The following is an 18,503-nucleotide window of genomic DNA, read 5'->3' as shown; positions in this document are numbered from 1 at the left end:
ATATGAAAACACGAAAATGCAAATAACACAAAAACACGTGAAAAAATGTGGAAAATATGAAACATAAAAAAAGTTAAAACTATTAATATGTTTTTTACCTTTTCTTGTTTTCCCCGTTTGATCACGTTTTCGTGTTATCCACGTTTTTTTTTCGTTTTTTTTGCATTTTGTCGTTTTTCATGTTTATCGCGTTTTTTTACATTTTTGTATTTTTGCGTTTTCATATTTTTTTGCGTTTTCATATTTTTGTATTTTTTGTGTTTTGTCACATTTGTTTGTTTTTCGCGTTTGTTCAAATTTTCGTATTTTTTATATTTATTTTTAGGTTTTTTTGTGTTTCTATAACGTTTTTACGCTTTATGTGTTTTCATATTTTTTTAATATATAAATTATAGATTTGTTAAAAGTTTATAAGATTTGATAAATTGGTTAGATGGTAATTTTGAAAATAAATAGTGATATTGATTAGGAATAGTGATAATTTATTCTTGCTTTAGGATATGCATTGAGGTGTGTGTCACCGCACGATAAGCCAATTATCATTCGCAAAACGTAAACAACAAAAAGTTTCCATTTATCTATTGAAAATCAGCTTTAAGATAATGTAAAATTAACACATGAAATTCCATTTGTTTGTCTTCTGAGCAAAGATCGTTTCTTCCTGGTTTTGAGTGCCATAACTGAAATAGAATTTGATCACATCAAATGGCTTCAGCTAAAAGATCACTTGAGCGTTTGTTGAACAGAGTTTGCAGGCAGACTACGAGAAGCTATTCTGCTCTTCCTGAAGGATCATCTGCTTCCTCTTCTCACCAACTCATCAACTTGGAGTATGAATTCAGTGCCCACAAGTAAACCCCTTCACCTTTATCCCTCTCCCCAAATATATTCCTTCTAATTCACTACCTTTTATCTGCTTATGATTTTGATATATCATGTCTCAACTCGCAATTTTTAGGAATTTCAAATTGGATTTCTGTTTTCAGTTGGTTAATTCTTTTTCCCCATGATTTGTGTTGCTCTTTTCTGCAATTCTTATTGTTTGATCACAAGTCCTATTTTCTGGTAAATGTAGTTACCATCCAGTTCCTGTCGTGTTCTCACAAGCAAAGGGATCTGCTATATGGGATCCAGAAGGCAACAAATACCTAGATTTTCTTTCGGCTTACTCAGCAGTTAATCAGGTAATAAGGACCAATAATTATATTACCTTTCTATGGCTGGGTGATGATTTTTGTTTCAATTCTTATAGCTAAGGGATATCCAAATCAAAATAATAGAAGAAGGAACACAATTGTTGTAGCTTAGGGCGGTATTTTTGGGTTTACACAGTTTTTCCAATTTGTTTGATTCTCTTAAGAATGTTCTTTATGGACTAATTGTAGTGAAATTCAGTTTTGGGTGATGAACTTGACATGAGTTAGAATTAACTTGGCAGGGACATTGTCATCCAAAGATAATGAAAGCATTACATGATCAGGCCGAAAAGCTAACCCTGAGTTCCAGAGCCTTTTATAATGATAGATTTCCACTATTTGCAGAGCGCCTAACAAACATGTTTGGTTATGATATGGTGCTACCCATGAACACTGGTGCTGAGGGGGTCGAAACAGCCCTAAAGTTGGCTAGAAAATGGGGATATCAGAAGAAAAAAATCCCTAATGATGAGGTACTTGTCCCAACTTTTGATTTTGAAATTCCATGAGAAATTATGTCGAAATCTTACTTGCAGTATGCCTTTTTGTCATTTTCGAATATTTCAAATGAAATAGGGTTTTGTTTGAGCAAATAGGTAATTCTTTTGTATCATTAAAAGGATCAGTTCTCTCAACTGAACAGATATTGGTGATGGATGTTGAAGTTGCTAGGTTCCTCATCATTTGATACAACTATATTAATTTGTACAAGCAATTGAAAAATAGTGTTTCGGAGGCTATTGTTTGAGTTCATTGATGGAAGTCTTGGATTGATTTGATGGATCCTCTCCATCTAGGATTCTGTTGAAATCTAATGTCTTTTCTTCTCTTTTATCTTGGCATTTATTAATCTTAGCATCAGAGTTTTCTAGGTCTAGCTGAATGAAGTTTCATTTTCCACCCGGAATCCCTCTAAGATACGAGTGATTATGATATAACAATTCCTTGACTAGTTTTTCTTCAAATTACCATATTTAGTCTTTCCTTTTAATATAATAGTTACATCATGAATTATATATGTAAGAATGTGGATTTCACATTGCAGCATGTATTTATTCTTCCCATCTGACCATCAACATTTGAAACATCGCTCAACTTTAGATAACTAGTTACTGTTGTTTGCTATGTGCAGGCTATCATCGTCTCTTGTTGCGGTTGCTTCCATGGCCGTACATTGGCTGTCATCTCTATGAGCTGTGACAATGAGGCAACTCGTGGGTTTGGACCATTGTTGCCTGGTCATCTTAAGGTTGATTTTGGTGATGTAGTTGGTCTTGAGAAGATCTTTAAAGGTTTGAATGACAACAATACCTTAATGGTCTATTGATCCTTGTCTCATTTGTTACTTTTTTTTTCCTTAAGTATCTTCTTTTATGGATTGTTGTGGCTTTTTCAGCTCTTTCAAGTTACCTCTCTATTGCTTGAATGTAGTGCATAAGCGCAGTGCAAGAATTTGTTAAAGAATGCTGAAAAATTGATTTTGTTATGCTTGCAGAAAGAGGAGATCAAATAGCTGGATTTCTTTTTGAACCCATCCAAGGAGAAGCAGGGGTAAGCAGGCTTTGGAATTGATTGAATTGAACGATAGATGTATATATGCTACATAAAAGTTTATCGCTTTTCTTGATTACCATAGATTAAGCATGTTGTTGAATATTGGTCTGAACTGGAAGTGAATAAATGCTGTTTTTTTTTTATTTGTCCATTTTCTTTGCTTCTCATCCGTAAATATGATGTGGAATGTTCTTATATAACATGGGTTACTGTATCGTTTTTTATCTGTATTTTTCTAAATCAATTTTAGAAGATTGCTATGGAAATAGTAACTAATGAATTAAGTTATCTGCTTTTTGTTTCATAAATCTTCATTGTAAAGAACCAAACATTTTGAGTCTGTTTTTCCTACTAATCTATGTTTTCTCTTATCAGCCCGTTCTATTTATTAATTTCACTTTATTCTTTTTGACTTAAAATTCTCCATGATGGCATAATTGATTTCGGTAATGTAGTTTTTTCTGGTTGTGCTTTCTTGTTCATTAACTGATTCTCCCACTTCTTAAATTGCTTAAGCTATTATCCCCTTCCTGTTCACATTGGTCATTGAGTGCTATCTCACCTTTCTTTATGCAGGTTGTTATACCTCCAGATGGTTACTTAAAATCCATAAGAGATCTTTGTACAAAATACAATGTCTTAATGATTGCTGATGAAATTCAAACTGGCTTAGCGCGGACCGGAAAGATGTTGGCTTGTGATTGGGAGCAAGTTCGTCCTGATGTAGTAGTAAGGCTTCTTTATTCTCTTTTAAATTATGATGGATTTCGCAACAATCATACATACGGCAATTTGAACCTTGTTAGCTGAGATGGCATGTTGATTATTTCATCTGATATTGACATATTTCGCGCACATTAATTGAACATGAATAGTTCAATGAAATTGGTTCATAAACTTGTTTCTGCGTATGTTTAAATGCTAAGTTTGGTCTCATGACAGTTACTCTCAGTATGTGACATATGTTGAGGAAACTTGGTACTTTCAGCACAAAGTGTGTGGGTAGTTCAGTTATAACAGATAATCATAATCTGGATATATAACAACAACAACAACAACAAAGGCTTAGTCCCAAAATGATTCGGGGTCGGCTAACATGAACCGTCATAATCTGGATATATATATATATATAATTATATATGGTTTACATCTGTTTTTAAATGCTAACATGAAAAAAGTGAGCTATTGAATTTTTGAGAAAAACAGAGAGTTAAGCACACTCCAGTTTCAGGACTGCAATGCAAGGTACAGATACCATAAGATTTGGTTCTGCTAATCATAGAACCACCTCCATTAGTCATTTACCTGCCTTTTCTTTTTGAGCTTGAGAGTGACTGATGTCTATCAAAATTGAGGTTAAGTGGTTATAGTAACTTGAGGGCGTTACAGATTTTGCTTGTGTGTCTCCAGAAATGAATTAACTTTGATAAATTTTCTGGCCAGATACTGGGGAAAGCATTGGGAGGCGGAATGATACCTGTTAGTGCGGTTCTTGCAGATGAAGACATAATGCTGTGTATTCAACCTGGAGAGCACGGAAGGTCTGTCATTCTAACTATGATTTTCTCCTATTATAATCGATGCATGTGGGATGCCCTTGAATTCTGTCTTTTACTTTCCAAGATATCTTTAGCTTTTTGATATATCTACTATCTTCTGACGGTCTTTTGGATTTTTTGATATTTTTTTAAACCAAGGCTTTGCTGTTAATATTTCTTTTTGTTCTCTCAGCACATTTGGAGGAAATCCTTTGGCCAGTGCCGTTGCTATCGCGGCGCTTGATGTGATCAGAGACGAGGGGCTTGCAGAGAGGTGGTATATCTTTTCTTAAGATGTCATAAAGAATTTTCAGATAATTACTCAATAATTCTTTGATAAAATGCCACTCTTTATAAATTGAATTATCTATGAAGTAGAGAATATATAGATTTTGACAAAGTAAGTCCATTTATTAAATTACTAAGATATGGTTTTAATAAACTAAGAAGCTTATCAAGCTTTTCATGGAAATACAATTCATAAGATATTCTGAGAATCAAAATATGGACACCTTTGCCATGGGAACTTCTCTATTAACATTTTCAGGTATCAATTTGCCAGATCACAATTTCTAGAAACAACATTGAAGTTGAAACTCAAATTCCTTCCGTTTTGTTTTTCAATTTTTTTCTTTTGAAATACTCTAAGCAAAATGAAATGGCCAGATCACAATTCCTAGAAACAGCATTGAAGTTGAAATTGAAACTCAAATTCCATTTGTTTTTCAGTTTTGAAATACTCAAGCATATTGATATGCATTATTGAATTTCCTTTGATTGTATAGATCTGCCCAAATGGGAGAGGAATTTAGGAAACAATTATTGAAGGTTAAGCAGGAGTTCCCAGAGTACATAAAGGAAGTTCGAGGAAGAGGTTTGTTCAATGCTGTGGAGTTCAACAGCAAGAGTTTGTCCCCCATTTCTGCATATGATATTTGCCTCAAGTTGAAGGAGAGAGGAGTTCTCGCTAAGCCCACACATGATACTATTGTCCGGTTAACTCCGCCGCTATCGATTAGGTATGAAAGCATTGAAGAGTTTTATGAAAGTTCAAAATTTCTATCATACATTGATTACTGCCTTTCTATCAACTAATGAATGTGGTATATTCAGTTTGGATGAGCTTCAAGAAGGGTCAAAGGCAATGAGTGAAGTTCTGGAACATGATGTAGCAAACATGAAGAAAGCCAAACCAGAAAAAACTTCCTCAGTTGGTTCTACAACATGTGACCGTTGCGGACGAAATTTGTATGGTTGTTCAGATTAAAGTTCATATATTACTAATTTTCCACTTGATTAGACTAAATTTTCTTTCTTGTTTCTTTGAACATGAATGAACTAAGGAGGTAGGCAACTAAAATCTGTTGCCTGTCATTACTTTCTAGTGATACGTTGTGGAGGAATAAAAGGAAAAGCAGTAGTCTTGTGTTTTTGAAGTATGTGATTCTACATCCCATATAATGCACATCTGCAACAAATTAGATACCAATATTCATCTTGGACCAATTTGCAGGCCTCAATTATGTGCTTCACTTTCTTTATGCCCTAAACTTCAAATAAGAATTCCGGAATTTTATAATCGATCTCAAACTGGAAAAGTTTTACGAATTAAAGTTGTTTAGAACCACATTTCATTATTTTCGAAAATGACCGTTTTCGGAGTTTTTCTCTCTCAAATATTTTTTTCATCTAACTGAACAACATCTAATGATAAAAAAGAAATTAAAAAGTTCAAGATTTGTACCTAATTTCAATCAATAACTATCTTAATTATATTGTTATTTTATTAAAATATCCAATTATTGTAGTGAACATTAAACATAGGGATAAAATTAGAGAAGAACTATTAAATACTTTTGTAGTCTGTACAATGATAAATAATTTAATTTGAAATAAAATTGTTTTTCTTTTTCCTAAGAAAAACAAGCATTGTGAAGAGTGAGATGAGATGAATTATAGTATTATTGGAGTGAAGTTGGATTGCAGAGCATGGTATGGAATGGAATGAAGTAAGTTGCACGTGGAAGCATATGGGATAGAATCCTATTCCTATCTCATTCCTTCACATAACATAACCATGCTATATATGTATTTAGCTCTCAATTTTACCAAATCAATTCATGTTCTCGTTTTAGAATATTCTTATCTGGCATATGCCTTTTTAGTTTTATCTAGGAATTCTTTAAATGCATTAAATGAAATTGAGAAATGATCAAACAAAGTTCAAAGAATTGATGATTTCGCTTCCATGCTTAAGTCATTGAATTACTGAATAATATGAAGTTTAGGTGAACAAAAAAAGAGATGAACTGAGCACTTTTTAGTGTATATTGTACATTCTCTTAATAAAAGGATCAGGTCGTATGCCTTGTACGCAGTGGCGGAGCCAGTGACGAATATAGGATTAGTCGGTTGGGGGGCGATTTTACACGTGCGTTCGAGAATTTTTTTTTTTTTTTTGCTAAATCGAACTTGCTTAATTTTTTTTATATATGCATGTTATAATTTGAATGGTCAAGAACCAATTTTAAGGAAAACTAAGAGGCCAAAAACATTAGAAATTTGGATTTATGGAGGCCTAAAATGCCAAACAAATTAGAAATTTGGATTTAGAAAGACCTAACAAGCCAAAAAAATATTAGAAATTTGGATTTATAGAGACCTAACAAGCAAAAAAAAAAAAAATAGAAATTTGGATTTATATAGTACCTAATAGGTCCAAAATATTGAAATTTTGAATTTTGGACAAGCCTAACACGTAATATGATATATTTAATTTTTTTTAATTAGTTCAACACTAGTTTCTAAAAAAATTATAACATATAATTATTGAAAAATAAAATTTAAATAAATAAACACTTTCTAAAATAAATTGAGGTTAGGGGGAATTGAACTTAGGACCTTTTGAAAATAAACAAGTGTTTTAACCATCAAAACTACCTTTAAACAATGAAATATTATTACATAGAGTCTATATACATTAATATTTGGGGGGAGGGGGGGGGTGGGGGAACTACTCGTAACCATGGTGGTTCTGGCGGCCGGAGCGGCCCGGGCCCCCCTATATACGCCCCTGGGCGGAGCCAAAGCTCAAAGTCCGGAGGAGCTCCATTGCTATGCATATTTTTTTTCTTCTTAATAACGACTTAAGGCTTTGATTCATAGTAGTCAAATCAAAATTTTCAAATTTTTGATAATACAGGGGCAAATTTGATCATAATTGGAAACATTAAGGTACAAAACAACTGAGATTCAATATAGAGTAATGATAAGGTGCAAAAATACTCTAATGTTTACACCTAAGATTAATTTTACCCCTAACGTCTAAAATGCTGCAATTTTACCCTTAACGTTGGCAGCCAAGAGCAATTTTATCCCTAACGTTGACAAGTTTGGTCAATTGGAGAAATTATTCATCAAATTGTCTTCTCGATCATGAATTTTGCAACTAAAAAAATACAATTAAAAATAATAAAGGAGAATGAGGTTTAAGGGAAAAAATTAAAATGAGATAAAAAGTGAAGAGAGGAAGATTCGAACATAAGACCAATTGGATATAGAGATTCCTTTAATTATCACTACAACCAACTATGTGAACTTAGTTTTATATCATATAATCACATTCTACATTATAATACTAATTTTAACTATTTTGGGGGCTGTTCGGGACTGAACCACTGTTCGTCAATGGTGTTCCGGAAGGTCGGAGGGTCGGGAGGCCCTCCCCTACCCCCATGGCTCCGCCCCTGCCTGTACGAGAGCTGAGGTTCATGTGACGATCAGTAAGTGGTGAGAGCCTGCTGTCAACTATAAATAGTTATAGTGGTTGCATATGTGATTCCGAAAATCATAGCGACACATGTCCTGTCTTGATCTTTTATAGGCCATGGACGAGATAATAAATTTGAGCCCCTTTATATGTACATACAAATAGAGAATAAAAATGAAATTAAAAAAAGAAAAAAAATATAAATTTAAAGAAGCGGTTACTTTAAATCTTAAATATTAGAGTGGAGGAGACGAGGTGGAAGCAAAATTTTATAGGTTGCCTTTAAAGTCAGTAATTTACTTTCAAATTTTTAGAATAAAATCCAAATTTGCCCGATCATTATGAGGAAGTGCATATTTATTCCAAGCATTTTCATATGGTAAACTTTATGGTAGTTACAAAATTTTGAACATACTAGTTTGACCGTCACGTCAGACTGTCCAAATAAGTTTATCGATAAAATGAAACAGTTTCATGCATTTTGTCAGGTCGTTTGTAACTGTGTTAATAACATAATAAGTATTTTATGTAGTTTTTTTGTGATTAATTTATACATTGCAGACTTACTTTTTGACATTTCTTTTTAAACTATTTGTAACACAGTAAATATTTTAGACATAATTGATTTTTATAAGATCTGATTTAATAGTTAAATAGTGAGTTAAATTACGGTAAATTCGTATGCTCAAATTTTATGTCTAATAAGAGTAAAATTGATCTTACTTAGACCCTGTTTGTTTGGGGAAAATATTCTGCAAGAAAATATTTTTCCAATTTTCCAGTGTTTGTTTGGGCAGGAAAATAAGTGGTAAGTCAATGGAAAAGAAAGGAAGGAATAAAGAAAAATGTTTCAAAAGGGTAAAATATTTTCCTCAAAACATACGCGTTTAGAGAAAAATGGGGAAAACGTTAAAAAATGTAAAAATATGAAAAATATGAAACACGAGAAAACATAAATAACGTGAAAACGTTATAAAACACGAGAATATGAAAAAAAACCCGCAAAAAACATGAAAATATGAACAAACGCAAAAAACGCAAAAACGCAAAAAAAAGCAAACACTTGAAAAGCACAAAACATGAACAACGCGAAAAAGTGACAAAAAACAAAATATACAAAAACGTGAAAAATACAAAAAACACAAAAATGTGAAAATATACGAAAAACACGAAAACGCGAAAAATGCTAAAACACAAAAACGTGAAAATGCGATAAACATGAAAAGGTGAAAAATGAAAATTCGAAAAACATGAAAAAATCCGTGAATAACACGAAAAAGTAACAAAATGCGAAAATTAAAAAACATGAAAAAAGAAAAAGGAAAAAACCAAAAAACTAAACGTGAAAACACGTAAAAATAAAGAAAAAATGAAAAAAAAAAGTACAATAACGTTAATAACACGAAAAAACGTACAAAAAATGCCAAAAATATGAAAATATGAAAAAACGTTTTTCGTGTTTTTAACATTAATTTTTTTCATATCTTCGTGTTTTTCCACTTTTTGTTTCCATGTTTCCATGTTTTCAATATTTTTTTTACTTTTCGTGATTTTTGCATTTTTCCACTTTTTGTGTTTTTAATAAATTTTCATATTTTTTTTTGTGTTTTTTCATGTTTTTCTGTTTTCCATATTTTTTCAGGTTTTCGTGTTTTCCATATCTTTTCACGTTTTTTTACCATTTTCGTGTTTTCCACATTTCTATTCCATTCTTTGGTATTATGTTCCTTTGGAATAGCAATTCCATTCCATTCCGCGAACCAAACGGCACCTTACAGTTTATGTGTGTTTTTGGTGCTTAATTTGTGCTTAATACATGTGAATCTCTTTTTTGCGATTTATATATACAATTGAAAATAAAAAATACAGAAAATCTATATTTAGAGGCCGGAAAATATTTTCCAGTGTTGTAGCCAAACACTAGAAAATATTTTCCAGTGTTGTTGCCAAACATAGGAAAATATTTTATTTTCCTGCACAATATTTTCCATGCATAAAATTTTACAGAACACAATATTTTGCCCTAAACAAACAGGGCCTTAGAGACATTAAGAGCAAAATTTTACCATTTTATACATTACAAGTCAATTTACACTTTCCAAAAACGATAGGGAAACTTTGGACATTATCCCTATTTTTTTTAAAAAAATTGGGCCAACTTAGTTAAGGGCCCCTGACGTCGGTACGAATATGCATGACCTTGGGGTATCTTTTGACTACTCCACGTGACTTCATCGATTGTTAAAGAAGAAGGCATCTCATTGGTCCACTGTAATATGATTACGTGATATCAGATGTTCCCTCACCAAAAGCTACAAACCGAAGTAATTTAAGGTTTCGTTATGGCGGATGACCAAAGTTCGAATTCCTTAGTTGGGAATTCGGCTTATACTGAAACAAAGTTATCGTTCGATTATACTGTTGAGAACCTTTTATGTTTTCTAGATTTTGAGCTGATGTGTTTTTGTATACTTCTTGTCTTAGGAGAGAAGTAGGTGAAAACATGGGATAGTGGTGTTAATTATTGATAAATAACGTGGAGTTGCAACATGCTTTCTCGTTAATCAATGTCATTAATGAGTGTACTTCTACCGTCATTTTCGACCTTTGGACTATTTTGAAAGAATGTAATGATTGAAAATCCCCTCTCTTTTTATTGTGCCGCCTCGTCACCTTTTTCATACTCTTATAAAAGGAGGAGACTAACTTTCAAATGTTTTTTCTGCTTTCCTTCGCATCCTCAAAGCTTTCCGCAAATTTCTTTAGAACTCAGTAAGTTTTTTTTCTCTTTTGTCTCCCTTTATTTCTTTGTTGTACGGAAGGATTGCGACATAAGAACTCCAAAAAATCTCCTTCCTTTGAAAATCTTGAAGACTCGACCCCTTTTGTGAACATTCAAAATACAGTGACGACTCCTCGAAAATAAAAATTCACCAAAAATGCTAAAAAATCGGAAGATACAGAAAAGGTTGCCTCTTCTAAGCAGAGAAATCTGTTGGTTTATGACCAACCTTCAACCTTAACCGCAGAAGAACTAATAGACATCGTGGCTCTTATTCGGAGTTAGATAAGATGGAAGCTAGCCTACCCACTAAGGAACAAAGAGCGTTTATAGGCCCTCCAAGGTATCTTAGGGTGTTACCCAAATGCTAAAATGGGGGCTAAGGGGTTTCACCTCTTTGATGGCATTGATCAATGTGCTGAAGGAGTCTAATCTCCATCCATACCAAATTTCTCCGAATGCTTGCCTAGAATTTATTGCCTTTGCCAAGATTTGCAAAGATCTAGAGATTAACTTGATTGGAAAATGTAAAAGATTGCAAGCCAACATGGTTTTAGCTGAAGGGTAATCCCGCTATTTCGAATTGCACGTGATTCGACAATTAATGTTAAGAAAGATGATGCAGATCAGTGTTGATAGTAGAATATAGTTGAAGGTTTTAATCTTAAACCAACAAAGAGATTGTCAAGCTAAACTTGAAGGAGTGGTAAAACCCCCACTTCACAAGCTAAACTTGTACGAATTTTAGAAATCCCCAATGAGAAATTGTATTTTTTATTGATAAAAAGATTGCCATTACAATGTGAAGTTGGGGTTTATATACTCCTAACACCCTAGAAAATAAATTACAATAAAACCTTTAAAATTAAACTATCATAACATAAGTTAATAGGCTAAAATGGATTAAGGATAAAACAATGACAACTTAGTAAATACTAAGTGGAAGAACACTAAATAAGTTGATGGCAAGACTTGTAATTAAGTAGTGGAACTGTTGTAAATAATAGGTAGCTGGAAAGGAAGAGACCTTGCTAAATTCGTATGCCACACGACATGTCAGAATACCCACATGCTGTGTGGATTAAATATAGAGAAGCATAATCTCCCTGTTTGGTACCACACGATATGTGGATTCTTAACACGTCATATGGGCTCCTCACACAGCGTGTGAACTCTATTTTCCACACAATTTTTATATCTTCCCCTCAACCTTTCGCCCCTTTGACTCGACTTCTACCAACTACCCATTTTCACACGTTCGATCAACTTGATGCCCTTATTTTGGTTCCACTCAATGTTCCCAAACTCATCCTCATCATAATCAAATTCATCATCACTATCTAGCTCATTCTCGGAAGCGTTCTTCTCTTTATTAATCTCATCATTCCCCCCTCATTCTCATTTTCAAATCCATTGTTCTCTTCATCAACCCAATCTCGCTTCCATGTTCTATCTCTTCAAGCTCATGCCCTCATTCGACATTAACACATTAGTCATATGACATTTCACATTACCAACTTCCATTTGCTTCTCTATAGCTCAAGCCGATTACTCCATTTTCCATGTTTTCTGACCTAAGTAACATGCTACATCATAGTTGATCCACCAACACCATATCCTTCAACCCTCACACAATAAGTGATTTCATCATTCTCCTCAAAAAGAATATCAAGCACAAAGTCATTCTCTAATTCTTCAAAATCAATATGTTTTCATCTTCCTCAAGCATATAAGTGGAGTTGTGCCTAAAGGGACTTTTATCAAACACATAAGGGGTATAGTATTCAACATGAGCTTCCCTAATGTTCACATATAAAATCAATCTCCCAAATGTTCTCACCTACTAGCATTCCTTCCTCCTCATTGAAAAAAGAATTCAAATTTTTATTTACAATTTCATTACCCACAAACTCACAATGAGAATTTAAATCATCATCATCAGCAACACAAACATCCAACTTCTCACTAGTATACCCATAACTTTAACATGATAAATTGAAAAATTAGGGTTTACCTTTTGAGTGTGCAATGAAGGAAAGATTAGTGATGACTTGCTAAGAGGCACCACCATTGGGTCTTCTTGGCATGATAAGAGAACTTTATCTTCTTCTCCATTTGGTTGTCTCAAGTATCACTCAAAATCTCATCTTATCTCTTGCCTAATGCTTTCCAACATGTTCTCCCTCTTTTGTTTTTCATCTTTCATCTCTTGTTGGATGCTACTCATTTTTCTATCCAAAACTCCATGGATGTTCTTCCAACAGTGACAGAATCAAGTGCTCGAAGAAGTATCGTATTAGGAGACGATCAAGGTTCTGATACCAACTGATGCAGATCCATGTTGATAGTAGAAAATGATTAAGGTTTTAACTTTAAACTAACAAAGAAATTCTCAAGTTAAACTTGAAGGAGTGGTAAAACCCCAAATTCTCAAGCTAACTCTCAAAGAGAAATTGTATTTTTTGATTGATAAAAAGATTATAATTGCAATGTGAAGTTGGGGTTTATATACTCCTAAAACCTTAGAAAAGAAATTACAATAAAATCCTTAAAAGTAAACTATCATAACATAAGTTAATAGCGCTAAAATGGACTAAGGATAAAAAATTGCAACTTAGTAAATACTAAATGGATTAAATATAGAGAAGTAGAATAACCCAATTTGGAGCCACACGATGTGTGGATTCTTGACAGGCTGTGTGAGCTGCTCACACGACGTGTTGGTAACTCTAGACAACGTGTGGACTCTGTTTTTCACACGGTTTGTCATCTCTTCCCCTCGACATGTCGCCCCTTTGATCTGATTTCTCCCAACTACCCATTTAACACTGCCACATCCATAAGATGTCGGTGGCAGAGATGCGTATGTTGAGATGGATGTGTGGTCATACGAGAAAGGATCGGGTGAGTAATGAAATAATTAGGACAAAAGTAGGGGTCACATCTATTGAGAATAAAATGAGAGAAAACCGACTAAGGTGGTTTGGCCATGTGAGACGTAGAGCGCTTGATGCGCCGGTTAGGAGAACCGAAGAGTGGCAAAGGGATGTAGTGATGAGGGGTAGGGGAAGACCTAAGCAAACTTGAAGGAGGGTGATCGAGAGTGATATGAGTTTACTGGGAATTGAGGAAAATATGGTAGTGGATAGGGCGGAGTGGAGGGAGCGAATTTGTGTCGCTGACACGACTTGATTTCACGGTTTTATATGATGGTTCATGTTAGCCGACCCCGAATCATTTCGGGACTAAGACTTTGTTGTTGTTGTTGTTGATCAACTTGATATCCTCATTAAAAGAGAGCGTCTCATTGATGTACATGTAATATGATTAATTTCGTGATATTACTATGCATGAATTCACAATAAATATAGACCTTTTTCTATACATACTATTGAAAATTTAAATGTGTTTCAAACTCGAAAACTCATGCTTATAGTTTAAGCATGAGATGTACCACTTATTACAGGAGTATATTATATGAAATAGGAGGCAACTTAATATTCTCATTGATGATTATGTCTATATATATATATATATATATATATATATATATAAAAGACAATAGTGTAAATCCTCTAATACTTGAGTTGTACATAAAGAGTGAAAAGATTTGGAGTTGATAATCATATATGCATAAGGTGAGATTTATGGCTACCTGAGTTTGTGAAGAGTCCCACAACCACAAAGTATATAAAATACAAAAGATCATCTCTATAGTGGAATATATTTCTTGTTTTATTCCCTTCTCTTGTTTGCTGAAAATAGTTATATATTCTTTATGTGTGATTTTATGGTACATAAAGCAACATTATGAAGTTTTAATTTTGTACAAACATAAAAAATGGGTAGAGACATGGAGGAGACACAATAATTCAATAAACTTTTGGTGCTTATATATATATACACTATAGAAGAAACAACTTCTTCTTCTTCCCCTTTAATTATCTTATTATATACTTATGAGAGCTCATGCTATTAATTATTTTATAAATTTATAATACCCATTATTATGTGTTTTGTTTGTTTGAAACTTAGCTGGATACCATTATTGTCTTCTCATAAAAGCTTAGCTGGTTTTTGAACTGTACAATATTAACTAACTTACTATTTAATACAACTTCATGTCTCTTTCTTATGCTTACCTCATTCAATATAATCACTGCTTTCTTTGTGTTACAGACTCACCATTTTCTCACTTTAGGCTATTATTAATATTGCTCAATGTCTTACTAAAAACTTAATAATAAATTGACAATCGCTGACTATGACATGAAAAGGCGATGATGTCTTTAATGTCAGGACTATTGGACTGTAATTTTGGAAATCGGATTCGATAATAACATTGTGTCAGTTATTTATCTTGATTCAACTGAGAGCTTTCCGAATCGAAAGATTCTCCGCTGTTCCAGCATCTGGGAGACAACAATCTAAAAGATTGTTACGAAAATGTTGATAAAACTAAAATGAAGATGGGTAGGTAAAGCGGTGAAATCAATTCGGTAGGTGGGATAGAAAATTGGTTAATATTATTGTAATTAGATGTGAATGTTCAACATTCTTCCCTTGTTTTATGCTAACTAACTTAAACCTTAGGCTAGCTACCTAGGTTAGTTTATTAGTTAAACCAACTAACTACTTCTACTTGTTCGGTGTTTCATTCACTTTCCAATTCCTTTACTACTTCTTTCTTCACTCTCTCTCTCTCTCTACTATCACCTTTTCAATTGCTATGTATTTGAATTTTACAAAAACTATTAGTGACATCAAAGGCTTATTTGGGTAGTTTACACTAACAATAATTTCTAGGTGGTTGTTTTATACGTAGAACATTCTAACGATCTTGATACTTTTGATATTTATACATTCACTAGTGGAAAAAAACGGGCTACACAATAATGCGTTACAAATAGTTTGATCAGAGCATACCAAGATCGATTAAAAAAGGCATGCTAGAGATCTGTGAATTAGATTTCAACACTGTGTTAGAGGCCATGATTGCTAATACCACCAACCATCATTTGTAGATGGATTTAGTTTTGAATAAGCCTAAGGACCTGACTCAAATAATAGATAGAGCTAACAAGTTCATATGATTGGATGAGATCCAACAGGTGACAAAGGTAGGAACTTATGAATAACTTGAGAAGGTACATAATTTTGACTCAGATGCGGGAAAATAGATAAAGAAACAAAAAGGTTTGATCCTCATTGACTCTTATCAACGCCCATAAACATTAAGTACTGATGTGGATAGAGAAAATTATGAACCATAAAGACATCCAGTACCCAACCAAAAATAAAGGTGAAAGATATGGAAATGATTAAGATGCTTATTGCCGATTCCACAAGGTACATGGTGATGACACCAACAACTACTTTGATCTAGAGAAAGAGATAAAAAAGGTCGACCGAGAAGGGAATTTTAGATGTTTTTACTGTTGAAATATCTACTCCGAACCCAACACAAACACGCAAACTCCCTAAACTCGACTTCCCCGAACCCGACAAAAATCCCAAACCCAAGCCTCCATCATAACTCCTCGCTCCCACTCCCCGTGCTCCCACCGAGCACACAATATTACTCGAGCCGACCACTTCTCAGTTAACTCCTGAGCTTCGGCCTGCCCCTCGACAACACTCTATAACACAACAACAATCTACTCTCCATTCATGTGGCTGCTTTACGGCACTCCTTGCAACTCATCCAAATGGAGAAGTTGATCCAAGATGCTTCAGCAAAGCTAACACAGTCCCAAAATGGTGTTAGACAATGTCTGACGAAACCAAAGCCCTACTTGATAATGAGACATAGGAACTTGTTCCGCGGCCCAAGAATCACAACATTATCAGCTCCAACTGGCTCTTTCATATCAAAAGAAAATCAGATGTATCAATAGAATGGCATAAAGCCAGCCTAGTCACTTGTGGCTTCACACAACAATCCGACATTGATTACAAGGGAACATTTACAGTTGTAAAAGCTACGACTATTCGAACTATCGTTGGTCTAGCTACTTCACATGGTTGGTTCGTAAACCAACTTGATGTGTCCAATGCGTTTTTTCATTATAAGCTCACTAAATGCATCTGCATGGATCAACCTTAGGGGTTTATTGATCGAGATTAACTAGATAATGTATGCCTCCTTAAAAAGAGTTTATACGACCTCAAATAATCACCTCAAGAGTGGTTCACTCGGCTTCGCTCTTTTCTCACACAAATCGGCTTCTACATGTCACATGCAGATCATTCCTTATTTGTGAAACACAATGGTACAGAAAGAACTTTCATTGTATGCTATGTTGATGGAATCCTTGTAACCGGAAGCATCCCTACTACCATCCTTGCCACAATCGCCAACTTTGAAAAGGAATTTCCTATTCGTAATCTCGGTGGAGCAGCTTATTTTCTCGGGCTTGAAGTTTGGTACTTAAAGCATGTTATGCCAAACCAAATATGCATCTGACATTCTCGATCGTGTGAATATGGTGGACTATAAACCTACTCTCATCCCTAAGGCTACCTCTCCCACTTTATCAAAGGCTGTTGGTACTCTGCTCCCTTCAGGAGATAAATATCGCAGTATTGTTGGAGCTCTGCAATATCTCACATTAACTAGACCTGACATTGCATTCTCAGTCAACATATTATGCCAGTTTCTTAACTCACCAAAGGATGAACACTGAAAAGGTGTCAAATGAGTCTATGTTATATTCAGGCACACCTGACTATGGTATTATCTTCTCTCATACTCTTGCACATCATATTAACTACTACTTCGTAGAGATTAGGGTGGTTGCCTAGATGATCAATGATCTATAAGAGCCCTTTTCATCTTCTTAGGTAACAACCTCATCTCCTAGAATGTGCGCAAGAAACCTACCATTGCCAAATCTTCCATTGAAAGTGAGTACAAAGTTGTAGCCAATGCAACAACCAAACTATTATGGCTCTGCTCTCTACTGAAAGACCTTGGATGTCTAGTTCAACAACCAATCCAACTCCAGTGTGACAACATTGGCTCCATATATCTCACCGCCAATCCTGTCTTCCATGCTTACACCAAACACATAGAATTGGACTATCACTTTGTTTGAGAGAAAGTTCTCTCTGGGTTCCTAAATGTCAGATTCATTCCTGGTGATGATCAGGTTACAGACACATTGACCAAACCTCTGGCTAGTGCTCGATTCCTACTACTTCGATCCAAACTCAAAGTACAATCCTTCCATTGGTGTGAAGGCGGGTGTTAGAGATAATTACTCAACAATCATCTCTTAGATAATTATTCAAATATTACGGAGATAATTATCTAGTATGTAGTTGTGATTTATTATTGTTTTGATTCTTCCATATCTCTTAAGTTTATCCTCCAAGCTTCCTTATACACACACACACACACACACACACACACACAGGTTTGCATTAAACCCTAATCAAGGAAAATACTTAATTTCAATAATATTCAAACTCTTCTAATCTCTATCCTAATATACTTCTAACCTCAACACTTTCCACCACCTTATCTTGCTTAATTCATGGCTAATTTCTTATTTCCAATGTAGTGGTGTCGCACACTTTACGTACCACCCACAGTTTAAACATGTTGAGATAACGAAAAGATCCTTTTACACAAATTGATGTGATATAAAAAGGCTAATTTA

The 18,503-nt window shown here is 34.2% G+C and overlaps 1 protein-coding gene across 1 annotated transcript; it reads left to right on the top strand.

Annotated features, from left to right (window-relative positions):
• Nucleotides 1-536: 536 nt before the first annotated feature.
• Nucleotides 537-5,724, top strand: LOC136233192 (ornithine aminotransferase, mitochondrial). Its single transcript, XM_066022801.1, has 10 exons — nucleotides 537-851; nucleotides 1,076-1,184; nucleotides 1,439-1,669; nucleotides 2,329-2,488; nucleotides 2,692-2,747; nucleotides 3,327-3,479; nucleotides 4,194-4,291; nucleotides 4,482-4,562; nucleotides 5,074-5,307; nucleotides 5,402-5,724. The coding sequence occupies exons 1-10, from the start codon at nucleotides 706-708 to the stop codon at nucleotides 5,553-5,555; spliced, it is 1,422 nt and encodes a 473-aa protein (XP_065878873.1). The 5' UTR covers nucleotides 537-705; the 3' UTR covers nucleotides 5,556-5,724.
• The last annotated feature ends 12,779 nt before the right edge of the window (nucleotides 5,725-18,503 follow it).

This window comes from Euphorbia lathyris, chromosome 6 (genome assembly GCF_963576675.1).
Source record: "Euphorbia lathyris chromosome 6, ddEupLath1.1, whole genome shotgun sequence".
Classification (NCBI taxonomy): Eukaryota; Viridiplantae; Streptophyta; class Magnoliopsida; order Malpighiales; family Euphorbiaceae; genus Euphorbia; species Euphorbia lathyris.
This window is presented reverse-complemented; position numbering and strand designations above follow the sequence as displayed.